Source organism: Neolamprologus multifasciatus, chromosome 19, assembly GCF_963576455.1.
Source record: "Neolamprologus multifasciatus chromosome 19, fNeoMul1.2, whole genome shotgun sequence".
Lineage (NCBI taxonomy): Eukaryota > Metazoa > Chordata > Actinopteri > Cichliformes > Cichlidae > Neolamprologus > Neolamprologus multifasciatus.
In genome coordinates, this window is record NC_140457.1 from 9,418,646 (window position 1) to 9,445,995 (window position 27,350).

Sequence of the window (27,350 nt, forward strand, 5' to 3'; positions counted from 1 at the left end):
GCAAGAGGGAACTTATCATTCAAAGAGCAGAACTGTCACAAGCTGCTGTTTACTTCTGCGCTGCCAGCACACAGCGATGTGGCTTAATGCCACTCCCTTACTAAAAGCATTTTTTCCTATAAGCTCATGAGTGACGTGACTCTTTTCACAGACCTTTGCTGAATGAAGCCGTGTTTATCCTGCAACAGCACAAACTTGGAGGATGTCAGCTGTGATCGGATTTCTTCTCATCTTCCTTTCAAGTAATTATTTCCAATCTTCCTCTACTTTTTACAACACTTCTACGATGTTTAACATGACTTCTACATTAGCTTCTTTTAACATGTGGCTTTTCCCCCACACAGATCAAGCCAGCAGTGTGACCTTTCAGCCATCTCATCTAAGAATAGTCACTGAAACAGCCAATGTTAAGATTGCATGCAGTCATGATGACAATGGCCTCAATTTAATGCTTTGGTACCAACAAAAAGAAAATGGCTTAATGAGCTTCATAGGATACAGCTACATAGGCAGTGTCGCTGTCATTGAGGAGCAGTTTGAAAATCACTTTGACATTACAAGAGAAAATATCCAAACAGGAGCTCTGAGCATCAGCAGTGTGATTGTATCAGACTCAGCTGTGTACTTCTGTGCTGCCAGCACACAGTGATGTGTTTTGGTGTAACGTCAATGCTAGAAACCTTGTTGTTACTGCTCTAGGCTGATGGAATATGCCTCAAAACAAATGGCTGATTTGGCTTTAACAACAAGGTGTAGTTTTTAATGGATGGAGAATAATATATATTTTTTCCTTTTAGGGCACTAAAAAAAATACACTAAAATGCCGCTGTCTATTTCTAAGTAGCATTTCAAACTACAATAAAAGGAGGTGGAACTCTTCATTTAGGGTGAATTATGATTTCACTTTTCAGGACCAGAATAAAATATCTTCTTTCTTTAGTTCTGTCGGCTGACATTTTACCACTTGCAGGAACAGACACACCAAAACTAAAAACATTAAAACCACTTGATTGATCCTGGTAAGACACCGTTCATGTCAACAGAGCAGCTCTGACCTATCAACTCTCCACAATACCTGATCTGAGATCTGTAATCACTCATCTGCCTGCCTTCCTGGGTGTTTGGCTGTTTTTCTGTTCTTTGCATGACTACCACTTTCTCACACTGTCACTGTCAATACTGACATCATTACTCTAGTCCAATCATCTTCTCGCCTGCCTTCTTTGAGCCAATGAGTCTTCTCATGTTTTAAATATGAGCTCTTCATCATTCTCCCTAAAAAAGTGTCTGTCATGCAACACACCTCCTCCCCATCTCCGCTACTTTTCAGCAGCTGCATCATTACACTGAAGACAGTTCATTGCTAACATGGATGTGGCAGTTATTTACCTGTACCTGTCATTTATTATTCACTCTGGTGAGTGCTGTGTATTTACTCAAGCCTTATTTATTATTTAATACCTACTTGACTTTACATTAAATTTAGTTTCCTCCTTGTTCTCTCCCATGGCTGCTAGGTCTGACTGTTGTTGTTCTTCAGCCTGAAGATCAAATCTCTGACCCAGGGAGAAAAGTGTTGCTGGAGTGCAAAATGGGTCCAGGATTCAGCATGGGCAGCTACACCATGTTCTGGTACAGACAGAACCACCACAGAGCTTCAATCGAGTTCCTTATGAGGGAATACGAGAAGCCTTTGGGACGCTTAGAGTCATTTATCGATACATCCAAAAACAACTTCTCTCTACAAATAACTGAGCTGCATATGAATGACAGCAGCACCTACTACTGCGCTGCCAGTCACAGTGATACACACAGACCAGACACTCATACACATAACCAGCCTGTCTGTCACAGATGGCGTAAAGCAGGAAGGAGCTGTGGTTTGTTTGGTTGTAAATGTCCTGATGGAAATATAAGACAGAACATCTTCAGATCTTGAAATCTATGTAGAATTAGGCAGACATGCTGGTACAATTATATTAATTTATTTTTAATATCAGAATAAATCTAATAACTAATATCAAATTTGTCTTGCACAAATAATAAGCGTACAGAAGCAGATAAAAGTCATGTGCTTCTGGTACACCAAAAGAGATTAAAACCATGCAGTATTTTTGGAGGTAATAAATTTGTTCATAAATCCAAATTTTGCATCACAATCTGCCCTCACTCTGTATGGAGGTGCATAATTAATTTAATATGGGACAAAAAGTTTGAAGATTTTACTGGGTATAAAATTATGAAAAGAGCATCCAATAAACTGACTGATCATAAATAAAAGTATCAAAAAACAGGACTAAAAAAGGAAGGATGGGTAGCAGAAATCAACATTAGTCCATTTACCAGTAAAGTGATATAAACTGCCCCCTTGAGTCCTGCAAGCAGCACTGTCACAGTACACTGGGGAGAGGATAATTAAGCTGCAGTTGGTTTGGTGGCCACTGGGAGACTGTTGCTGTAAAAAGGAAGCTGTGGAAAACTGAGGGTTGATGACATCTTGTTACAGAAGCTTTGACTGCAGCAGTTCAATAAGTTGCATCAGTGCTGTGACTGTTGTAAATATAAATGCAGACAATTAATAATTTTTATGGTTTGTTATGAATATGAATTTCCTCTTGTTTGTGCTTTTTATATTCACTGGTAAGAGCATTATACTTATATTAGATAACTGTAATGTCTCTGGTAATTCTTCATTATATTTTTTCACTGAATTTGCTGATTTTGCCTTTGTTTTCTCTGTTTTCTTGTTTTACAGATTTCTCCCACGGTGTTAAAATTGACCAGCCTCAATTTATTTCAAGCAGTGAAGGATCTGCATTTGTGACTCTGAAATGTGAACAAGATGACAGACAACATTACTACATGTACTGGTACAAACAAAGCAGCAGTGGGAAACTGGAGTTACTGACATATTCTACTGGTCAAGATAACTCGTTCATTGAAGCTCCTTTTGAAAAAATGAAGTACACCATGTCTCGGCCTTCTGTGCTTAACTCCACTCTGCAGATACACCCCGTTAAGGCTGAAGACACGGCTCTGTACTACTGTGCTTCTAGTAGAACACAGTGGTTCAGGAAGCCTGAGCAGCTAAACAACAACCTCTGTGAAAAAAATCGCTACATGATGGGGAGGATGGATAAATAGAAAGGCTTGTATCTGTAACTCTGATAGCCTCTTAAAATAAATTTCAGAGATATACCAATGTGACATTATAGGCCAAAAGAAATCTTATAAACAATAATTAAAAACATTTACTGACACATATAAAGTACAAGAACTGCCTGTGCAAAGTTCAGTCATGTCCCTGCATCACCACAAAGCTGATCTGTTCAGATAAGTGAGCAGGTGTTGGTGCAGTAAAGATATTTTACTACCTTCAGTATTGTTTTCATGAAATAAAATAAAATTATGCTGTTTAATTATTTACTACTACAAACTGGATTTGCACCTTTTGGATGATATTTCTCATATCCTTTAAATTATTTTCAAAATCAGTAAATAATTTTCAATGGCAATGAAGGAACATGTGCATCAAGGGACACGTGAGCAGTTTTAAGGAGGCAGGAATGAAGGGGTGTGGTGTAAAGAAGAGAGAGGATATAACTCAACATGTATACGTTTGTTAGACACGAGCGACATGTAAGTGTTTCACCTCCGAGATGTTAGTTTTGTAATTTTGCTGTGAAAGCAGTTTATTGTGTGTTTATCTACATTTAGGTTGACTTTCTAGAATGCCTCCAGCTCTGTACACATTTGGATTTCTACTCATGGTGCTTACAAGTAAGCTTAACAGTTTTGTCTTTTTTTGTTGAATTGCAATGCTCAAATTCACCTCACGTCACCTTTGTTTTTCTCACAGGAAAAGTGGAGAGTGTTACCTTTGAACAGTCGTCTGCTCAAGTTGTGAACAAAGGGACTGAGGAGCTCAGGATTAACTGCAGTCATGATGACAGCAACTTACAAGTAATGCTGTGGTACCAGCACAAGCAGAGCGATCAGGCGATGAGCCTCATTGGGTACACAGTGCTTATGGGTGAACCAAACTATGAGAGCCAGTTCACAGACCGGTTTCAGATAAAAAGAAACAACACAGTGAAAGGCTCTCTGATCATCAAAAACCTTAATCTGTCAGACTCAGCTGTGTATTTCTGTGCTGCCAGCACACAGTGACATGTTTCATTGCGCCGCTATACTAAAAACCTCTGATGGAAAACTAATGACAGTGGCACACTGTTTTTTCTTTTTGGAAGTTGAAACTGTTCATCTTTTTATCAGGGCAAAATTGGGGTATAACAAATCTATGTATTCTTTATAAAGTGTACTGTACCTATATATATGTAACAAATTTCCCTGTTTAACTACATTTAAGCTAATTTCAGCTTTAGTATTTTTGTGTGAAAACCTTTTTTTCTCTATAAAATATGTGCTTCATAGTACAACAATGCTAATTTAGCTGTTTCTGTTCCAATGTTGTTGTTTTTTGTATATCTGCTGTAATCTTTATAAACAGTAAAATATATTAAAGTTCATGTGATCTTATAACTTCTGGCTACTTAGACTCGACAGACTTGATGCACACTGGTTTTGATGCAATGAGCTTTTTTTAAAGAATGATTTATTACTGTAATTATTTAGACAAAAAGTGTTTGCAAAGGAGTTTTTCAACTGTGGAAGTAGTCCTATACCAAAATATCATAAGGGTGACATAATAAAGACTTTTTAAGCAAATATTTCATGAGGTAATAAGACAAGACTCTCATTATATAAAGCAGTAATATTGAACATTACATTGCCTTTTAAAAAATGATTGTTTCCATTACCTTTGGTTTGTTATGATTAAATATGTACACCTACACAATCGATAAAATGTCAATAAATATATGTCAACATCTGTTTTCAAAGTGGTCGCATTGAAGAAAATTGTAGATGATACGTCCCCCAAATCACGTGGTTGTGTGACCTCATGATGCTTTTGTACTGAATACAGTGATGTTTGCAACAGCTGCATCATTTCACTGGAGACAGCTCAATACTAACATGGTTGTCGCAGTTATTTACCTCTCGTTTTTTATTCACTCTGGTGGGTGTGTTGGCTGTGTATTTACTCACACTTTATTTACTGCCTAATAAGTGACAAATCTGAGTAAATTCACATTTTTTTCTCTGTGTTCTCTCCCATGACTTCTAGGTCTGACTGTTGTTGTTCTTCAGTCTGAAGATCAAATGTCTGACCCAGGGAGAACATTGATGCTGGAGTGCAAAATGGGTTCAGGGTTCAGCATGAGTGGCTACACCATGCTCTGGTACAGACAGAAGCACCACGGAGCTCCAATCGAGTTCCTTGTAAAAGAATATGAGAAACCTTTGGGACGCTTAGAGTCATTTATTGATACATCCAAAAACAACTTCTCTCTACAAATAACTGAGCTGCATATGAATGACAGCAGCACCTACTACTGTGCTGCCAGTCACAGTGATACACACAGACCAGACACTCATACACATAACCAGCGTGTCTGTCACAGATGGCATGAAGCAGGAAGGAGCTGTGGCTTGTTTGGTTGTAAATGTCAGAGCACCTTTGTCCTGGTGGAAACATAAGTACAAGATAGAACAGACATCAGCTCTTCAAACGTATGTAGAATCATGTGGAAATTCTAGAACATTTACAATTTACATTACATTTACATTTTGACATCAGATCAATGAAATGTAACGACAGAAATCTGTCAGCATTGCTTCACATTTTTCAAAGCCATCCAATGGAGCATAACAGAGTCTTCACCACGACAATTTTGGCATCCGGGCCTCATGTTTGACATCCCTGAACAAGAACTTATGTGTTTTTGCAACAAAAGCGATTAGACCATGCAGTCGTTATTGGAGGTAATAGCTTTTTTTGTAAATCCCAGCTTTGCATCACCATCTGCACTCCACAATTTATCTAATACAGAATAGAGAAATAACATAAGTGCAGTCTATGTAGTTAGCAGATACAGTGGTTAGTGATAAAAAACTGCCCCCTTGAGTCCTGCAAGCAGCACTGTCTCATTACGCTGAAGAAATTAAATTAAACTGCAGTTGGCTTGGTGGCCACTGGGATATGGTTGCTGTAAAAATGAACCCCTTCAGATTGTTTGTATGAAAAACTGTGGGTTGATGACATCTTGTTTCAGAAGCTTTAACTGCAGCAGTTCAATAAGTTGCATCAGTGCTGTGCCTGCTCAGCCTGTTAGAAATTTAAATGCAGAAAGATATATTTTATTTGAAATAATATAATCATTGTAAAAATGAATTTCCTCCTGTTTGTGCTTTTTATCTTCACTGGTAAGAACATTTATACTTATATTAGATAACTGTAATATATCCGGTAATTCTTCATCATATTTTTTCACTGAATTTGTTGATTTGTCTTTTTGTTTTCTGTGTTTTCCAGATTTCTCCCGGGGTGTTAAAATTGATCAGCCTCAGTTTATTTTCAGCTATGAAGGAACCGCAAATGTGACCCTGGATTGTAAACAAGATGACAGTGGCTATTACTACATGTACTGGTACAGACAAAGCAGTAGTGGGAAACTGGAGTTAGTGACATATTCTCTTAGTAAAGATTCTTGGAACATTGAAGCTCCTTTTAAAAATTCACAGTACACCATGTCTCGGCCTTCCTTGCTTGAATCCACCCTGAAGATACACCTTGTTGGGGCTGGAGACACGGCTCTGTATTACTGTGCTTCTAGTATAGCACAGTGGTTCAGAAAGCCTGAGCAGCTAAACAACAACCTCAATGAAAAAAACACGACGAGTTGGGGAAGATGAATAAATAGGAATGATTATGTGTTTAACTCTGATGGTCCCTTAAAATTAATTTAAAGGAAATACCAATATGACATGAACAGATACAAATATTTTTATAAAAAACAAATAAATAACCTTTATAAATACACATAAAGTACAAGAACTGCCATTTCACAGTTCAGTCATGTCCCTGCATCACCACAACGCTGATCTGTTCAGATAAGTGAGCAGGTGTTGGTACAGTAAAGATATTTTACTACATTCAGTATTATCCTCACAAACAGTTTGTTATCAACATCCATGTGCTTTAGTTTCTACTTCATTTATTTATTTTGGTGTGTTCAGTTTGATCAGATCAAGTTCAGAAGATTATCACACACTGACCTCTACTGGGTTTATACGGGATAACAATTAATCCAAATAAAGTGTAATTTATACTAAATATTATAGCTACTGTACACATGGTCTCATAAAAATGCTTAGTTTGCACTATTAAGTCTGTTCTTAATGAAATTTTAGGTTTAAACATGAGAACAATTCTTGTGCTGCTAATTATTTACTCATCCTTAAATGTTAAACATGTAAATATACATCAGCTTTTACACATTGATCTGATGGGATGTTTGAATATATAATTAAGTAAGTTCTGAAATGTTCCAAAATACATCATAAAAGTTAGCAATAAATTAGAAATTTGAATAAGAATAATTGAAATGTAAGGTATTATAAGGTAAGTATAGCCTAGGCTAATTTGCAGTGGAGCAAATGTAACTAAATATATTTAGACATAAATACAGTTTTAAGGAATTTGTACATAACTACGTTACTCAGAATGTGATTACTTTAGTTAGCTCAAAGTTATGTTGTGTAAAATATATCAAATAAATATTTTTTACATCAGTACCTACATACAATTTTATATTATTATGAAATGGCTCATTGTGTTCTTGACTATGACTATTATCTTACAATTCACTTCAGAATAATAACTTTTGCTCTTTTATTTCTATGATTCTATATCAACACAATCCAATATTATGTTATAATTTGTCAAAATGTCCTTTCAGTTATACAAACTATATCATTATGTGATAAATTTACTCTTATGAACTCGACTAGACAGCAGAAGTTCATCCAGAAACAATGAGATTTAAATTTACTGGTATTACTGGTATCAAATACTTAGTGCTTGGTTGTTTTGCATACCATGCTTTTATAGCGTTCTATGCGGGGTCTATCTGAAGGTTACAGTTACCAAAATGCATGAGCATCCATTTATAGTATTTCTCATCTTGCTTGCCGATAACTGATTGGATAAAGCGCTGTGACCACCAGAGATGTCACTTCCTCTGAGCAACTACAAACACAAATAAAAAAAAGTCTCTTTGTGTTTTTTCTGCCCTCCCTTCCTGCTTCTTTTCTTAGCTGTCACAGAAATAGCAGCAGTCAGGTTGGAGCGCGTTCATCCGTCAGTCAGCCCGACCTGCACAGCTGCGCTCACAGGCAGACAGAGATGGAGGCTGAGATAGGGAGAAGCGGGGTGGGGGAAGGAGAGAGGAGAGAACGAAAAAGACGCAAGGTTTTTGTGTGATGCTTTTTCACCGTGGGGACAGGGGGCCACGGTGATACAATCCTATAGAGCCGTCGTACAAAAACCTCCTCCCATTAAAATGCATTGTGAAGACTGCTACATGCAACTTAAAACGTTGTTAGAGCGGAAAAATCACTAATCTGAAGGTGTCTGGGATGGAGGAACACTTTGGTAGTGAAAACCTATTCCTAAGAAGAAATTTTAATGGGAAATAAGTTTTTAAAGACTTGCAATTTATATTTGCAGACGTTGGATGTTTGTATTGTTATCTCAACAAACACAAAACAAATTTGGTCATTGTGAAGCTCACCCTCCATGTTTAAAGTGTTTAAAGATCATCTGGATCATTAGAATATGTGTAAACTGGATGTTTCTGGAAAGTTTTGAGAGTTTTTGGCAGAGGACGACATCAGTGTGACTCTGGAACTGAAGCTTACTTTGGAAAAGGAACAAAACTCACTGTTTTAGGTAAGTTGGATATCTCAAAGCTTTGATTCGTCCTATTAAACATAAATTGGTATAAATGCTGGTTTGACAGTGAAGGAAAATTCTGTTCTCATAAAAATCTAAAATATTGAGCTAAAAACGGAGCACTGTGAGCTACAATAATCCTGCTTACTTTGGCCAAGGAACCAAGCTGACAGTTTTAGGTAAATATTCCACTTTACTTCCATGTTTTGACAAATATGACTTTGGCTACAGCCTCAGTGTTAACATAAATGTTCATTAACACTAACCTAAAGGTTATTCTGGTGAAAAAAGAGTTTCATGCTGAGTATTTTGCACTGTGACCAACACACAACCTGCTTACTTTGGCCAAGGAACCAAACTGACAGTTTTAGGTAAATATTCCACTTTACTGAAGCGTTTTGTGAACTGTAACTTTGTTTAGAGCCTTAGCATTGACAGGAGTATTAGTAAAGAATATTGTCAAAGATTATTCTGATACAAAAACAGTTTCATGCTGAGTATTTTGCACTGTGACCACCGGCCAACCTGCTTACTTTGGCAAAGGAACCAAGCTGACAGTTTTAGGTAAATATTTCACTTTACTGGTGTGTTTTGTGAATTGTCACTTTGTTTAGAGCCTTAGCATTGACAGGAGTATTAGTAAAGGCTATTGTCTAATAGAAAAACAGTTTCATGCTGAGTATTTTGCACTGTGACCAACAACTACCCTGCTTACTTTGGCAAAGGAACCAAGCTGACAGTTTTAGGTAAATATTTCATTTTACTACAGTTTTTGTTAAATATGACTTTAACTATAACCATAGTATAAACAGAGGTATCCATGAAGACTATCCTCAGAGAGGATTCGGATACAAAAACAGTTTCATGCTGAGTATTTTGCACTGTGACTACACTGAACCTGCTTACTTTGGCCAAGGAACCAAACTGACAGTTTTAGGTAAATATTTCACTTTATTTCTGGGTTCTGATAACTGTACCTTTATTCAGAAGCTTAGTACTGACAGGATTATTAGTAAAGACAATCCTCAGAGATAATTCTGGTTTCTTGCTGAGTGTTTTTGCACTGTGACAGACCAGCGAAGCTTACTTTGGAAAAGGAACAAAACTGACTGTATTAGGTAAATATTTCAATTCACTACTTCTAAAAAAATGTACCTTTCATCAGAAGCTCAGTATTGACAGGATTATAAGTAAACACAATCCTCAGGCGTAAAAGAGTTTCATGCTGAGTATTTTTGCACTGTGACAATGCTAACGAAGCTTACTTTGGCCAAGGAACCAAACTGACAGTTTTAGGTAAATATTTCAATTTATTTCTGTGTTTTGATAAATGCAATTTTGATTAGAGCCTTAGTGTTGTCAGAAGTATTATCAAAGACGTTTGTCAAAGGTTATTCTGGAACAAAAAGGGTTTCATGCTGAGTATTTTGCACTGTGAACACTGGCAATCCTGCTTACTTTGGAAAAGGAACCAAACTGACAGTTTTAGGTAAATATTTCACTTTTTCTACTGTGTTGGATGAAAATCGGTTTGTTTAAAGGATTAGTAGAAGTGTTGGCAGAAGTATGAGCAAAGATTATTCCCAAAGAGAAGTGTGGTAGAAAAAGAGTTTCATGCTGAGTATTTTGCACTGTGACAAACAGCGAAGCTTACTTTGGAAAAGGAACCAAACTGACTGTATTAGGTAAGTGAAGCATGGAAATAATCAAATAAATGCATGAAGATGTTCAAGGGTGAAGCTGCAAAAAGAAATGTAAGGAGCTCAGATGTTTAGAGTGCTTTTTGACATTAAGCCTAAGCGCTGTGTCAATAGAGAAGCTTATTTCGGTCAGGGAACAAAACTGACTGTTCTTGGTAAGTAAAACTTTTCTCTCACATGAATTCAACACAGAAATAAGTAAAACATGTTAAATGGCAGCTGTTGCTTCAGATTTCTTTTCTTAATAGTAGCTTAAATGCTTAAAGAAGCAAAGTGAAAGAAGCATCGTGACATGTTTTGAGCACAGATTAAGTTCACTGTGCCACTGGTGGTTATGAAGCTTTCTTCGGTGGAGGAACAAAATTAACTGTTTTAGGTAAGAAAGAAAAATGACACATAATGTTTGTAATAAGATTTGGGCCAGAGGAATAACTAATATAAAAAACTTTCTTACATGAGCAGCTTGGTAACAAACTTACTGTACTTGGACTCGTTATAGTTTGAGCTCAGTGCTTTTTGTTCAGAAGCTTAAACACTGTGCCAATTATGAAGCTTATTTCGGCCAGGGAACAAAACTGACTGTTCTTGGTAAGTGAAAAATCTAAATGTCTTTTCATAAACATAGTTAAACTAGTTAAAGCTGACAAAAGTGTTTCAGTAAGGTGTTTGGCATTTAAACTGGTACAAACAACAACAACAAAAACTCCACCAGTCAAGCACATTTAGAGTTTTTAATTTAAAAGAAAAAGTAAAAAGTAAAGTAAAAGGAAACTTTATTTTTTTATGAAGAGACCAAAAAATGAAGATGCAAAGTAGAAACAGCATGTTGGGCTGTTTTGAGCACTAATTAACTTCACTGTGACTCTGGTGGTGCTTCAGAGGCTTACTTTGGTGGAGGAACAAAATTAACTGTTTTAGGTAAGAAACGAAAACTATACATGAGTATATGTATGTCTGCAGTAAGGTCTTGGTGACATTAATCCAAATAGATGTTAAAATTTCCCAATTGCCGTCATTATTAAACAAACTGTATTTGAGTTCTCTGTAGTCTCAGCTCAGGACTTTTTGCTCTGAGGTTTAAATGCTGTGTCAGTATGAAGCTTATTTCGGGCAGGGAACAAAACTAACTGTTCTTGGTAAGTGACGAGTCAAAATTTATTCTTATAAATGTTACAAAATAAAACCAATTAAAGAATAAGTGTTGCCTGAAAAAACAAACATTTTGCATTATATTAAACTTGTAAAAACTTGGAACAAAAAGAGCAGTGTAGCATATGTTGGATTTTTAATTTAAAGAAAAGTAACATTTAGTTTATTAAAAGCAAGCTAAGAATTAAGAAACAAAGCAGAAGCAGCATGTGTTGAGCTGTTTTGAGCACTGATCAGGTGCACTGTGACTCTGGTGCTTCAGAGGCTCACTTTGGTGGAGGAACAAAATTAACTGTTTTAGGTAAGAAAACATTTTCACATTCACTAAATAAAGTTGAGGACTGATTTTGTTAAGCTGCCTCTAAAACTTTAAAATCACACCAAAAACTCAGGTAGCTAAAGTCAAAGTCTTTACATGTAAAAAAGTGACAGTTGGAATAATTTCCATGTGGCACAGTTAAAGAGAGGCACTAGGAAGGGTTTTTGTCACAGTACAAAGTCTCTGTGCTCCTACAACGAGGCTTACTTTGGAGCTGGAACTAAACTCACTGTTTTAGGTAAGAAAACAAAAACAAAAATCAGCTGGGCTTTACTCTCATGGTGTTTATATGTTGGTTGAATGACAACATTTAGTATATGTTTAATTTCTTTATTTATATTTATGTTATGGTAGTGAAAAAAGTGGGCAAATGTTAAAGTTTAAAAGTAATTTATGTTGACGTTTTCTTGTACCAGGAGAAAAAAGTGTTATCTGTGTTCTCCAGTAAAAGTACTGTGCCTATAAAACGTTTGGCTCTGCGCCCAGAATATTGTTCTCACACTCAGTTCTTATCAGCTCTGTGAAATACTGTGAGTTTCCAGTCAGAAGCTTATTTTGGAGCTGGAACTAAACTCACTGTTTTAGGTAAGAGTGCAAAGATGGATTAACATTAAAGTAATAATTTCTGATGAAATATTCATTGGGATCATTCTGTAAGTTGGTTTTAATGTCTGTTATTTTAGATTTGTGCATTTCCAAAATTAATTCTCTTACATGGTCAAAATCTGCTTAATAATGCTACGAGCAGATGATTTTCCTCAGGTCTTTTCTATATGTTTGGGTGTAAAGGTTGTTTAACACTGAAAAAAGAAAACAAAGACAGACAGCAGCTTTCTAGAGCAGTTTTTTCTACAGCAGTTTATCAGTGTGAACAACTATGACCCTGCTTACTTTGGCAGTGGCACCAAACTCACAGTACTGGGTAAGAAAGTGACAAAATAGTGCATAAATATTTGTTTTTAGAGTTGTAAAGATGTCGTCATCCATGCTGTAAACCTTTAAATTGCATTTTGATGAGTAAACGTCTCAGAATGTGTCAGAAAATCTGTGATATTTGAAAAAAATGGCTTCAAGTCTGGAAGATTTGTGTTATGGAACAGCTGGCAGAAAAGTGCAGTTTGTTTTATCAAAAAGTGATTTAAATTGCACATAGCAGAGTAATTGCTTTGTATGTGAACTAACAAATGCTTGAGGTGAATCCAAGTGTTCTAAGTCTTGTGAGTTTTTGTGGCTGTGACTTGGCATTGTGCTCTGGCACTTATCCTCCTTATTTTGGAGAGGGAACCAAGCTAACAGTTCTGGGTAAGATCACCACAATAATTTAGTAATAAAGAAAATGCGAGTTTTGTAATCTGAATTCATCCTTTGTGTTAATATGTGTGAAAAAAAGTTCTCCTGGATGTTTTTGTGCATTAATTGTAATGTTTGCCTGGCATGTGCACGAGACTTGGGTGCCCTAACATTTGTTGTAGATCTAAAGGCAGTTTTAGTCATGTGTGTTAATGTGATTCTTCTTTGTCGTTTGTCCTTGCAGAAGAAAACAGGGAAAGCACTCCACCACAAGAAGTAAAAATACTGGGACCTTCAGAACATGAGTGCAGAAACAGCAAAGACAAAAAAAGGAAGAAGACCCTCGTCTGTGTGGCCTCTGGTTTCTACCCTGACCATGTCGAAGTGTACTGGCAAATGAATGAGAAAAATGTCACTGATGGTGTGGCGACAGATGAAGCTGCGCGTGAAGGAAAAGATCACAACAACAAGACCGTGTACAAAATCACCAGCAGGCTGAGAGTCTATGCCAAACAATGGGAAAATCCTGGCAATACCTTTAAATGCGTTGTCAATTTCTTCAGTGGCACTGTATATACAGATTATCCAGCATTTATTGACGGAGTTACGGGTAAATTCTTGTGGAACTTAATCGTCTTGCTCTTATATGCACATATTATATAGCAAATCTGTTGTGAACTAATAATTTCTTCTTTTTTTCAAACAGCTGAGACAAAGTCTATGTCAAGAGGTAAATATTATAGCTTATTCCTTCAGTGAATCAGTTCTAGCATGATTGTCATCACTTGGAAATACAGAAGCTGTGTTGTATCACTAAATATTTCTTATTATTTACAGAGAAGTATTTGACAACTACACAAAATTTCAAGGTCGTCTACAGCGTGCTTACTGTCAAGAGCTGTGCCTATGGAGCTTTCGTTGGATTTTTGGTGTGGAAGCTTCAGGTTTGTCCAAATCGTGTTCAAAAAAATTGTCTCTCTCTATAATAATAACAGTAACACAAATGACTTATTACTTTCTGCGTTCTTTCTATGTTTTGCAGCGTTTTGGTGGAAAGCAGAAGTACTGAGAGCTGAGCTGAAGCCTCAAAAAATAACTCTGGGACATGAGTTACCTTGCTCTCTGTAAATATCGTTCACAAACATAGTCTATTGTTAAAGTGCACACTGTTAATCGCCTGTTCAAGTTCTGCTGTGGATTTTTATGTGCTTATTTGTCTTTATATAATTAATAACTGCTTTTCAAATAGACTGATGTCAATTTCTTTAGACACAAAGGGATTTTCTGTGTGTAACTTGATTTTCTTCTTAATAAAAGTATCTTAGATTATTTTAAAGCTGTGTTGTTCTTGTGTAGTTTGCCCTGGAAAAACTTTTTAAAGCTGTGAATCAGTCTTCATATCATAATATCAAACACTATTACTTAATTTGAAAAAGATAGAATGAGACAGGTGGAATATAATGTGTAATTTGCTCAGACTTGTAAAGAATATCATCACCTTTCTCCGGTTTTACATATCAGGTTTTTCCAGAGATACTGTAAAATGTATTTTTCATCAACTAGCCTGTTTTCTGAGAAGTCGTCTATTTTCTCCCCCATAATCTTGAAACATCTCACCTCAGGAGAACTTAAGATGGTTAATTTTACTCATAACAGGATTTTCCATTCAGAAAACCGATGACTAAAAAGTGTCTGGTAAAATCTACTAGTAAATTTAAATTTCATCCAGTAATTTTCTTTACTTTTCTTGGAAATCAATTCACTTTTTGAGTCACCTTTTCCACAAACACAAACAGTGTGTGACAACATGCATTCTTTTCTTAAACAAAGAATATCTTTCTTTAGTTCAAACACTCTCTGTAGCAAAATAAGAACACGAGTCTAACCCATAACAGGAAATCAGCATTTTATCTGTGTACTGAAGAAGGTCAAAGCTGCTGTGGGTGAGAAAGATAAACCAGGGCATGAAACCCTGCAGAGGAGAGTGCAACAGCAGAGGGGAGGATGTGGTCGCAGAGCAGCCTGCAGCTCGCTCTCCGTGCTGAGAAACGGCGGAGGTGCAACCTTCACTTTACCACAACCTCCGGTTCGCTGTGTGCACCTGCAGCTTTGCACCAACCCCCCCACTCTGCACATCTATGAGCAAACAGATGGAAAACTTCAATTTCTGTGTCAACTGAAGTTACGCATTGTACAAAAACAATGTCATACATTATGCAAAACCTGTTTGCAGTGATCTGGCACAACATTTTGCACCAGATAAAATCAGACTTGGGGGAAGCCACAGAACTTCAGGCAAATATCAGCAGCTCATTTAAAAACATAACTGACAGTGTTTAAATGTACACATGTGTATATAACTATAAGATAAAGGTTTGTGTGGGACTGCATTCAAAAGATAATCTGGCCTTTTTACAGCACTCAGTTCAAACCGTCACATTCTGCTTCCTTGAAAAACATGTTTTCTTGTCCTGAAGTCAAATAAACAGGAAGCGTAGTCTTTGAAGCAACAACAGAAATGTGGCACATCTGCCATCTGTTAGGAAAATAATTTTAACTTCCCCTGAATGTGATCGTTAAATGAATGTATAAACTGCTAATTTAAACCTCACACGTGTGGAGCTCATAAAGAAAACACAATCACAGCTGACGGGTACAGACATGACAAAAAGAAATTACATCCCCTGTCAATTCTATGGTTTTACATGTCAGCGAATTAAAAAAAAATAGCCAGTGTATACCAGGTCTTATAAGCTGGTAACAAAACAAATTATTACACTAAATTTAAGCCAAAATGCATCACTGTAGATTAATTTTTAGCTCACTTTTCTTTACAGTATTGCTTCAATTCATTGAGCTTTTCAGTCATTTGTTATGTACAGCTCTCTTAAGGCACAACATTTCACTCAGGTTGAAGTCTGGACTTTATCCAGGCCACTCCAGCACCACTTATTCTCTTTTTCAGTCTTTCTGCTGTAGATTTGCTGCTGTGCTTGAGATTATTGTTCTTTTATATTATCCATTTTCAACCAAGCTTTAGTTGTCCCTCAGATGGCCTCACATTTGACTTCAGAATACTTTGGTATACGGAGCAGTCCACGGTCGACTTAATGACTGTAAGGTACTCACGTGTTGTGGCTGCAAAACTAGCCCAAATTCGCTCCCCTCCACCACCGTATCTGACAGTTGATATGAGGCGTTTATGTTGATATGCTGTGTTTGGCTTTAATCATATGTGATCCTGTGCATTCCAGTGCTGTGTAGTTGGTTCAAGTTGAACGTTGCAAACCTAAGCCATGCTGCCATGTTGTTTTTAGAGAGAAGAGACTTTCTCCTAGTAGCTCTTCAAATATGGTATACTTATTCTGTCTTACTCTCATTAAACTGTCATGAACTTAACCTGCCAACTGAGGCCTGTAGAGTCTGAAATGAAGCTCGTTTTTCCCAGTTTCTCTGTGTATTACAGAATGATCTTGGAGTCAAGTTGCTGGGACTTCCACAGCTGGGAAGATTGGCAAATGTTTTGTCTCGTCACTGTAGCATAATGGATTTCAGATTGTCTGTAAATTACCTCATACATTTTCCCAAACTGAAGGGCAGCAACAGTTGCTTGTCTCAGATCAGCACCACCGTTTTTCCTCCTTAGTATTGTGTTAACACACCTGAATGCTCCAGACCAGCAAACTTCCTAAATGTCTGCATTTATAAAGGAGCTCACACTTGCAATTGATCAGTTCAAACTACCTCTTCATGTTGGCTCACATTTTGTTAAACAATAACATGACATAACATGATGTTTGTCTGAGGTTGTGTTTCCATAATCTTAGGGAAAGGGCCAGATTATTTTTTTATGACATCCTAATGTGCAAAGCCTTGGACCTGAACTGTAAATATAAAGATTATTAAACAATGAGTTTTATTTTACTTAGTGGCTACATTAAGTAAAATATTGCACTATACCGTTTATTGTCTGTCTGAACCAGATGTGCCGTACTATAGCTCACGACTATACTAAAGAATATTCAAGATATAAAGAGAACGCTCCACAAATATACACCACGGCGAGGAGATTAAATACTGATAGTTAGCTAAAAATTGTTTTGTTTGTAGAGCCAGCAAATCCATCTTAAAGCTAGAATGTAAGTAGTTAAATTATGTTTATGAAAACAACACAAGAGCAAAAAAAGCTGATTGCTGAGAGATGTTACAAATGTTCATCTTAAAGTTTATTCTTACTGTTAGACATTGCTTGACTTGACGGTTGGAGTAGATACTGCAATATGCAGTGGAAAAACATCTCTAATAAATTTAGAGATGTCACTGAATTATTTTCCAGTGAAGGTTCAGTTATGTTCATGTTCAGTTTCCATCAAGTGAATGAGAAACTGTGCTTCTCATGTTGGGCGACACCTTGTGGTAGAAACTGGAACAATTCAGCACACGTGTATAACGTACAGTCATTGAAGTCAACCAAAGTTTTTTATCAAAATATGACCTTTATTGTCAAATAATTACATAGAAATAAAAAAATAGTGGAAAAGTCTTGTAGAGTTTCATTATATGATACAGAAGCAGCAATGAGTGCAGCCTTGTATCAGTGATTTACTGGCATGAAAAAAGTAATTTCCCCTTTTTTAATAACATATATAAGAGTTATTATCATCATGATTCTCAAAAAACAGAGAATATATAGATCAAGTGAGAGCATAACTCATTTTAAAAGGTGTGGCAGAGTAAGAACGAGTTCATCGTCTCATCACATTCAGACTTTACACAGGTTTACGTTATATTTTAAGGCCCTTCTTTTATCGCTCCATAAGATTCCCTGAACGCCACTTACTTTGTAGCTTTAACTACTGTGCATCTACAGTGATCCGTCCCTTTTTTAAGATTGCAATATTGAATTACATTTCTGTACAATCTGCTCAGGGTTTTTTGAGTCCTTTTGGCAAATGCAGCAGCTCGCAGTCGACAGCTCGAGTTTTTTAGAATCTAAATGGGAATTCAGATCCCACCCCAGTGTCCACCACCACACATCACATAGTTTTTACACCCTCTGTGGCTTTAACCTGGTCGACCAAACCTGTCGTTTCTTCTGTGAATGCCTGGTGCAACTGGCACAGCAGAAACTGGAGTAGTATGAGTTGGAGCAAAGTCGGGCGTAAACTATCAGCTCACAGTTGGCAAGATCAGACTGGTCCACACATTCTGGCGGGATGTCAGCGCCTGCAGCGGCACAGTAGACAGGATCAGAGTCACATAAATATAAGTACAACAGATTAATCAAGCTACATATAACACTTTATGGTTCTACGCTTTATTTTTAACTGTTTGTTCTCTGCATTAAACAGCTTTCTTGTTTATTATGTCGTATAAAATGTATTGTTAAATCTTTTAATTTTTTATTTTTTTGCTTTGATCCTTTGTGGATCTTTAAATACTTCAAAAAAAAGCTAAAATAAAAATTTAAAAAAAAAATTAAAAAATTAATTTAATTAAAAAAAAACGTTAAAATTTAAAGCCTGAGCAATGAAATATTTGCCAGAAAATTCAATTTCTTTTTAAAATGGAGTGCCTATGATGAAATAAAATTTTATTAAATATTAATTTGCATATATCAAATTAATTTAAATCATTTTAATCTGTTAAAATGTAGATAATATTCAGTCATTTTTCTGCAATTGATTTCTTAAAAATGTGCCATGCAGTTTATGTTGTTTTTTTTTTCAGGAGGAAAAGTCACACTGGTGATGTAGAAATCTAAAAAACTCAAAGTCACTCACATATAAAATATGATACACTTCACTTTAAAGGGTTAAAGCAAAATCATTGTTTAAACTCAAGCTAAAAAAAAATAAATACATGATGATATCGTGGCGAATAAATAAATTTGTTCCAAGTTCAGTTTTTCTACTTTCCCTCTGCAGTGCAGATAACAGGTCTGAGCTGATTTAGCGTTCTCACCTTGCTGTGTTTCTTTAATGACCTTTACTTCAGCTGTGGCGCTCACAGAGTAAATGCCGGTGTAAGCGTTGCAGGTGTACGTGCCCTGATCAGAAGGCTTGACATTATTAAGGATCAGGCTGCCGTCAGAAGACAAGAGGATGTTGCGCCCATCTGGACGCACCGGTACACCATTTCTGTATTTAAAGAGAGCAACAGGAAAGGTTTAGGTACATTATTTAAATGCATTCAATAGGCACTTAAATTAAAAAAAATCAGTTCACTCTTTTTAATGCTTATATTAATGCATGTGTGCTCTGTAACTGCAAGTAACAGAAATACAACTCATGGCTTTATTTCTGGATTTTAGGGCCATGAAAGTGTAAATAGTGTCAGTGTTGATGACAACAAGAACTGGATTTATATATTTTTTTGTAGGCAAATATCACCTTATTTAACATTTAAGTCTTTAAAGTTATAGGGTGTATTTTTTTGGGTCATTTTTACTTTTGTTGGGGATTCCTTTTGAATGCTATACAACCTAAAATCAGACAGTTTAACAGATGTTTCATGCATCTCTTCCACTTATTCTTAATGATGTCTAATAAAGTAATAACAATGTCATTTTTCACCTTGACCAGCCTATATTGACGTTGTCTCCTGACACCACACAGGGAAGCATGCCCGTGCTGCCTTCTGACACTTGGATGTTATTGGGAGCTGTTGTGATTTTCAGATCAGCTGGACAAAGAAACCAAGAGAAAAGATCACTAATGTCACGTTTTTCTCATATTCAGTTTTTACAGTTTTATCCTGGGTGTTGCCCTATGGGTAAAAGATTTTTTTAAAGGCAATAACAACAACAATACCCCAAAATAAAATTGGTCAACAAATACTTAAATTAAACAGAAAAAACAGCTTAGCTATTACACCCACCCTTTGTACAGTGCATATTCTAAACGACCAAAAGACCAAAACATTTAAGCAAATTATTAACAATAAAGGAATGTTTCATAAGCAATAATAATCACACTCCAGTTTTATATTTGTTTACTATCTGATGTATAATTGTTGATTTTAAATAAACTACACAGCCTTACTTCCTCATAACACTTATTTCACACGTTTATTGGTCTGACAGAGAAATAGATTTCTTTATTATGTGATCAACTCAGCTGTAAAATCTTAGGAATGTAAATTCATAAATAATATGTTCATGCTCTGGAGCATATAAACTGGATTAGTGATTATTTGGTGTTCCCACACAGTCGGGAACTGAACGGAAAGGAAACAATCTGTTTATAATATGTGTTAGACTTAAAATATGGTTTTATATAATAAAATAATAATTTAGTTTAGTTTAATAGTAATTTAGTTAATATATTTCTATGAGACTTCTACTACAGTTTATGTCTATTAACACACTCATACACTATTTCAGCACTGTTCATTGTATTTGAACAGTGCAAGCAGAGAGAGAATCAGGCAGTCAGTGACATTTACTGATCTCTGCTGGTGATTATCTGAAACTGCAGCCTCGGGTTTCAGTCTTACAATCATAATTTTCCTTCTGAGTTTGATAAGCTACCTATCTAGCTATGTATCTGTTGCACACAAGCATCCAAATGGTACATGTTTAAAAAAAATGATGAGGCTATGAATAAAACTCACGCTGGACTCTGAGCTGCAGCTGTCGCTGCTCCAGCTGCTGCTGGTTGGAGGCTGTACATGTGTAGACACCAGAGTCATCAGACTTCAGAGGGCCGATGATGAGGGTACCATCTGAATGCTGAGTAAACCTGCAGCACAACCATCAGACAGGACCTCAGTTTACACCGACTTTTTCGTAAATGACTCGTTTTTATGGTTTAAAGTGATAAACTACCGAGACCCTAACAGGCAAACCAGGGCAATTTATACCAAGCTGGCTTTAACAGTGTCTGCATCTCTTGGATAATAAAACAATCTCACATGGATAAAGACAGATCAGGTTATTTTCTTTAGACTCCAAAGTTCAGCAAATTTATATATAAAGTGGACTAAATAACTGAGCTATGCTAACTGACATCACAGAGGTAATAGATCTCAAAAATAAAAATACTAATAGTAATAGTAAGACCGGTGAATAAAATCAAAGAACTTTCACTGCTAGCAATGTTTTTAATAAAGGGTTCATAAATTTCTGAATGTCTTCAATTATTACCTGGGATCACTGATTATCTGTCCATCTTTAGTCCACCCAATGCTGACAGACTGCCGAGCTGAGGAGGGGACAACAGTGCAGGGCAGTCTGGCAGTTTGTCCTGCTCGCATTTCCACCTGGGCTGAGCTTGAGCGCTCAATACTGAACCTGACAGAAATTACAGGGAAGCAAAGACAATGTGAAGTAATTCATTTATACTGTTAGAAATAAATCAGAATACTGAGGTTTCCATGTGCCTGAGCTCTTAATATCTCCAGAAACCGTAAATAACCATCTTCAGGTGCACAGATCCACAGATATTCTTCTCACCTTGCAAATGGACCGTCTCTGGGAAGCGAGGTAGGAGATGGTCCCTCTGTGGCCAAATACAAAAACACAAGCACATATGAATGCTCGCAAACAATTCAACACACAGAGTGAGCACTTGCACAATGTCATTGCATAAACACCAAGTGACTTTGCAAGATCAGCATGTTCTGACACAACCTATGACATCAGAGCTTTACCCCAAACTTTCTACATGTTCATGTGACAGACTAATTGGGGTCAAATTAGCGGTTTGACCGAATCCAGCCCCAATTAGCCGATTGTATATCAGGGTGTGAGAACGTCATTCCATGAAAAATCAGCCTCCGAACTGACCCCTTTATAATCAGGTGCAAATTTTTACAACTTTTGTCTTTTTATTGAAGCAAAATGTTACATTCACACAGACTCTATACTATATATAGGATGTCATTTCACACAGATTCTCAATTGAGACCATCTGAGACCCCTCTATAGGAATTCTGAAACATTTCTTCAGGTAGATTTTACTTTTTCCAGGCTTGAACTAATTCCCAATGGAATGGCCTGGAAATTGCAATGAATTGCAATGCCATCTAGTCTGTGGATATGTATAACAGGGGAGGTCTGAAATCAGAGACATACCACCAAATGAAGACTTCAGATAAAAGCCTTTAAATATCACCTCCCTCAAAAATGCTTATCGATTAAAAGCTCTTTATCACTCCGAGCCTCTTCCAAAATATGCCATTTCTCCTTTGTCAGCAAAAGTCACTCTGTTGACATCAACTATAAAAATATGAAAATCAGATCATGTCCCACATATCAGTTTGTTTGGACTGTCATAGTAATGTTTTCCAAATTCTTCCACTACTTTGTATCTTAACTTACTTAACTTCAGATATAATTATCTGCAAGTGAACCTACCAGTCTTGTTTTGACCATAGAGGTTGTGGCTGAAATGTAATTACCTGAGACAGCCAGGTAAATGTAGCGGTGGTCTCTCTCTCGTTCTCGAGTGGCCACACACAGAAACCAGCCAGAGTCCAGCTTAGAGACAGGACCTACTAACAGAGAGCCATTGGGCTGTTGGTGATGCCTAAATGTAATTAAAAGATAGATATAAATAAAAAAAATAGCAACAGAAAAACAACTTGAATGTAAATTAAGTCACTGAGTATGCTTCTCTACATACCTGTGAGTTGATAGAGGTATACCATCCCTCCTCCACTCCACGACAACGGTGGAGGAAGGTGGAGGGCTGACTCGGCAGGGCAGCACAACTGTTTGGCCAACTAAAGCCTCGACTGTGGATGGGTCGGTCTTATCAATCGTTACTCCCCCCAGAGTCAAGCTGAAGAATAGGGAGTGATAAAAGGAAAGGAAACAGAAGGAAAACAAAGGAGAAGAGAACAGGAAGAAGGAAATGTGAAAGGAAAAAGGACAAATGAAGAGACATTTGAAGAAGGGAAGAGAAAAAAAAGTCACTTTATGCTCCACTGTTGGTACTTTTATCAGCAGCCACCAAAGCAAGCATAAAGAGCGCCCACAACCTGGCTTTAAGAGTTTGTCAGATATAGCTCAGAGAAGAGAAATCCACATGCAGCCCAAAAAGTGACGAGACAAACAGTGCAAAAAAACCCAAATACAAAATACCACTAACATACAAAAGAGACAAGGACACCTTTCATGTAAAGTACCCAAACACCACTAAAGAAATCTAAATCTAATACCATCTAAACAAGAAAGAGAGATTTAGGGACCACACACATAGGATGACTGAATTACCACAGCAGAATTTTTATTAGTTTGATTTCATGACATTTAGGTGAAGACACCAAAGCCCAGATGTGATGGTGGTTACTGACACAGAGAGGTAGCATGCACAAATAAGCACCAACAATAATGACTGACAGAGAGCAGTGAGTCCCAAAAGCATTAAACAGCATTGATGTCCATATAAGGTGTGTGAGGTCTGGTGACTTCTTCCTGATTTGGTTGAGGTTAAAGGAAGAAATGAGGTGTTGCGACATAAGCAGGCATGAGAGTGAAAGTCTGTGGAGCTGGAAAGAGCTGTGGCTTCAATATAAAGCAAGAGTTTAGATTATATGAGCATTGAAAGAGTCTACAAAGACAGCATGTTACACAGAAGCACAGTACATTAAGTATTTTGTTGAACAAAATCCAGGAAAAATGGGAAAGGTTGTTGAAACTCAACACCAGGCTGGAAAGCACACAGCCTGATTTACTTGTGGGTGAGGTTAGATGTGGTCAGAGGTGTGCTTTGTTACACCAGATGTTACAGGAAAATGACACACCCTGCTGTGTCAGAGTGAGAGCTTAACCACATCGAGGGTAAGACTAAGTTAGCTAATGTTCTCCGTTTTGTTCCCTGATAGATTTTACTAAAGAAAGTTTAAAAAAAAATTGGATTGCATAAAATATAATTTGCTTATATATGATTTTTGGTTGCTTCAGCTCCACCGTCATATTTCCAGGATAGGTGAATGAGGCACATGATTTGTCTTTTGATTGCGTTTCCATCTCCTCTAGCCCACTCTTTGGCCCTGCAGGGTAGAGTGAACTGGGGCTCCTTCAGCATGAATTAGAAGGCTCTGAACAGCATTACGAGGCCAGTAGTGGTAGTAGTGGGGTTGGATCGGGTAGGGTTAGCTTTTCACTGCTCTCCCTGGGTCTTTGGGGTCTTACCTCGCAGCTGGGCCGGTGTGCTGTGCAGCTGTGCCATGTGAAGGCCGGCGTACCCGCAGGTAGACTCTACCTCTGTGGGCATTAGTGGCTGCACTTGTAGCCTGTCTGCTGGTGCTGCTGGTCGAGCCACGCTGGACTATGAAAATCCTCCCCATGTTGCGTGACCGCCCATCCGTTGTAGATCCTCTTCCAGCTGAGGTCTCTGCTCCAGTCGTGCTGTGTTCTCCAGCTGCGGTTCTTGTAGACTCTCCAGAGGGAGCTGCAGGCTGCGGGGCCTGCCGGCTGGGTGCAGGTCGTGGACATGCCCGTTTGCACTCTGCTAGGGTCATGAAGTTATTGCTGTTGCCGTGGCATCCTCCATACCAGAAGTGCACACATTTGGAGGAGATCACATCAAAGTGGTACCGGGACACCCAACTGCTGCAGGAGCCAGCAGCACGGGGCAGGGAGCAGATTGATCGCTCAACTGCACAAAGACAACACAATGCAGATCAGCTGTTTGTCATTGTCAAGCATTTTCTCAAACAGGGCTGTCTTGCATAGATGTATTGTGCAAATACAGAGGAAAAACAATATTATAGTATTTTTATCAAGTATAATTTGAATGTTTGTGTTCAGCATTACTACTAAAATGTTACAGTTTACTGCAGTCACATATTTGTTTATAGTCGGTTTTTCTTACTACAGCACTATGGGGCCTGAGGAGTAAACATGAAAAACAACTCCCATGTTTTGTATTCAGTAAGCGTCCTCTGCTGCATACCATTTTTTGTTTCTCTGACTGATTATTTGTTCTCATATTATTACTGCCAATTGCTACAACACCATCATGGCCATGATTGATATCATGGCCATGATGGTGTTGTAGCAGGTGATCTAGATCAACTGGATAAAAGCGACTGTTAGAGTGACCTCTAAATTGGAGCATCTCAGTAACCAACAGCACAAAATTACATCTTAACTGGAAATCATATAAAAATAAAAAAGATTTCTCTTCATTGAGTTTAGAAAACTTACTATAATTTGGAGGATTGGGGCAGCCCTCCCCATTGGGTCCTCCTGCAGGTGTGGTGCGGTCATAGCAGCAGCCATAGGTGGTGGTGCGGCATTCTACTGCATTCTCAGTAGGGAGAGAAGGTGTAACCTGAAAAGGCATGACACATGAAATAAGGCAATATTTTCCTATTCTTTAAAGAATTTGACTGACATTTGACTTATTCATTCATTCAGACTTTTGTGTGCTTTTGCTTACAGTTGGTGCAGGGTTCACATACTCCGCACAGCCTTCCTTATTGGGGCCCTGAGCAGCCGTCACACCATCTTCACAGCAGCCATAACTGACACACAGAACAGGAAGAGAGCAAGAACAGTTGGTATTAAAAGTTTGAGCTTCTGGTCACGTATAATGCCACATAGTCCCTGGTTAGTAACCAAGTCAGCGACCTTAAAAAAAAAAAAAAAATTTAAAAAAAGGCTCTGCATATGACCTCAACTGCAGCGCAATAACAGAGTGCAGGTGGATACCTGGTCTGAATGCAGGATGTTGGGACAGGAGAGGGAGCTGGAGCTGATGGGCAACCCAGACCCTGGGGGCCTCTGGCTGAAGTATGCCCATCTGAGCAGCAGCCATAATAAGACTGGCTGCAGTGGAGAGCCGGGGCGGAGCTGTGAGGGTCGTACACTGTATTCGTCTGGGTTGGATCTCTTGTCTCAGGCCTGCGGGCTACAGGCAAAGCCAAGTGAGCGGTGAATTCACACATTGTACATGCAAAACAGACCCCATAGTTCACAAGACAACACCATACAAGCAATAGGGACGTTCACACATCGGTTGAATAAACAATAGAGTCTGTCATTGTGTTTGAGACCACACAGTGAGTCTGTACAAGATGCTGAAGAACAAAAAAATCCATACTCCTTTTGTTTATGGGCTAACAAAGCAGAGGAAATTATAAAAGAAATCATGATCAGCAATCTGACGTAACAATCTGAAGGGAAATAAACACACAAGACGTCAAACTTAAAATTCCTGACCACTGGGACAGCACATGATGCTGAAAATGCCAGAAACGCCACTGCCAGCACTAGCACACTTCAGTGCTTCAGAAATATTTTAATCAGGCCAACAATGACCATGGAACCATAAAAACATGTCAATCAGGCCCAATCAGACATGCTGTCATGTCCCCGTGGGTCCTGAATGCTGGGGACGACTGCACAAAGTGTGGATAAAACAAACGCAGAACAGTGTAAGCATGCCATTGCAACTCAACTGAAGACTGGCAGCAGTCACAAAATGTTAAATGCAAGTTTGCACATGGTATTTATAGATTGCAGTCTATTAAGTAAATGGAAATTTAACAACTTAACTTGAGAAATAAAATAACAACAGGTGTATTGTTTATTTGCTTAGTTAGCATTTGCTCACCCTGTGGGCTGTAACAGGGCTGGGTGTTGCAGCGCTCCACTGTGAGTGGTTTGGGCTGGGTGTTACACTGGTCCACAGGGTACAGGTTCCTGTCCTGATCAGAGCAGATCACCTGGCGCTCTCGTGAGCCAGATCCACAACTCTTAGAGCACTGCAGGAAAATGGAGAGAGTTTTTCACCCATACAGCTGCTATAACTATATTTATGAGTCCTTGTTTGGTTGCATGTGTGCATCAGGTTTACCAGTCCCCAATCTCCTACGTGCCAGCTGATCTGTCGGGGGCAGGGGGCCATCTCACATCGTTGGACAGCGGCCGGGCGTAGCAAAGCACTGCAGGATGTTTCATCCAGCTTCGTACCATCTGAACCCATACAGGTCACTTCTCTGGTCTGCTGACCTGAACCACAGGTCACTGAGCACTGCAAACACAAGGATTATATATAAAGTGCATAGATTACGCTTTTTC

The 27,350-nt window shown here is 37.9% G+C and overlaps 2 protein-coding genes across 2 annotated transcripts in view; one reads left to right on the forward strand and one right to left on the reverse strand.

The window, feature by feature from the left end:
• The first annotated feature begins 5,022 nt into the window (after positions 1–5,022).
• LOC146495953 (uncharacterized) lies at positions 5,023–14,645 on the forward strand. Its single transcript, XM_085144258.1, has 9 exons — positions 5,023–5,080; positions 5,189–5,512; positions 6,437–6,551; positions 8,221–8,374; positions 12,836–12,947; positions 13,560–13,925; positions 14,022–14,045; positions 14,153–14,259; positions 14,358–14,645. Exons 1-9 carry the CDS (start codon positions 5,038–5,040, stop codon positions 14,382–14,384), a joined length of 1,272 nt encoding a protein of 423 aa, XP_085000384.1. The 5' UTR covers positions 5,023–5,037; the 3' UTR covers positions 14,385–14,645.
• The window catches only part of paplna (papilin a, proteoglycan-like sulfated glycoprotein), a 30,269-nt gene continuing 16,476 nt past the window's right edge, over positions 13,558–27,350 (reverse strand). The window contains exons 13-27 of the mRNA XM_085144259.1: positions 27,127–27,303; positions 26,884–27,034; positions 26,629–26,668; positions 25,980–26,276; positions 25,708–25,792; positions 25,473–25,599; positions 24,456–24,921; positions 22,942–23,100; positions 22,718–22,845; positions 21,771–21,816; positions 21,462–21,608; positions 20,930–21,057; positions 19,891–19,999; positions 19,280–19,455; positions 13,558–18,541 (exon numbers count right to left, since the gene is read on the reverse strand). Of these exons, the coding sequence (XP_085000385.1) occupies positions 18,363–18,541; positions 19,280–19,455; positions 19,891–19,999; positions 20,930–21,057; positions 21,462–21,608; positions 21,771–21,816; positions 22,718–22,845; positions 22,942–23,100; positions 24,456–24,921; positions 25,473–25,599; positions 25,708–25,792; positions 25,980–26,276; positions 26,629–26,668; positions 26,884–27,034; positions 27,127–27,303 (2,415 nt within the window). The 3' untranslated portion in view covers positions 13,558–18,362. The remainder of the gene's footprint in view (positions 18,542–19,279; positions 19,456–19,890; positions 20,000–20,929; positions 21,058–21,461; positions 21,609–21,770; positions 21,817–22,717; positions 22,846–22,941; positions 23,101–24,455; positions 24,922–25,472; positions 25,600–25,707; positions 25,793–25,979; positions 26,277–26,628; positions 26,669–26,883; positions 27,035–27,126; positions 27,304–27,350) is intronic.

Bases quoted from the DNA above. Each gene is read 5' to 3' on its own strand.
- LOC146495953 (XM_085144258.1), top strand. From the start codon at position 5,038: ATGGTTGTCGCAGTTATTTACCTCTCGTTTTTTATTCACTCTG. The intron at 6,552-8,220 runs GTACAGACAAAG...TTCTTTTCTTAG, and splicing joins GGCTATTACTACATGTACTG to CTGTCACAGAAATAGCAGCA. The intron at 13,926-14,021 runs GTAAATTCTTGT...TTTTTCAAACAG, and splicing joins ATTTATTGACGGAGTTACGG to CTGAGACAAAGTCTATGTCA.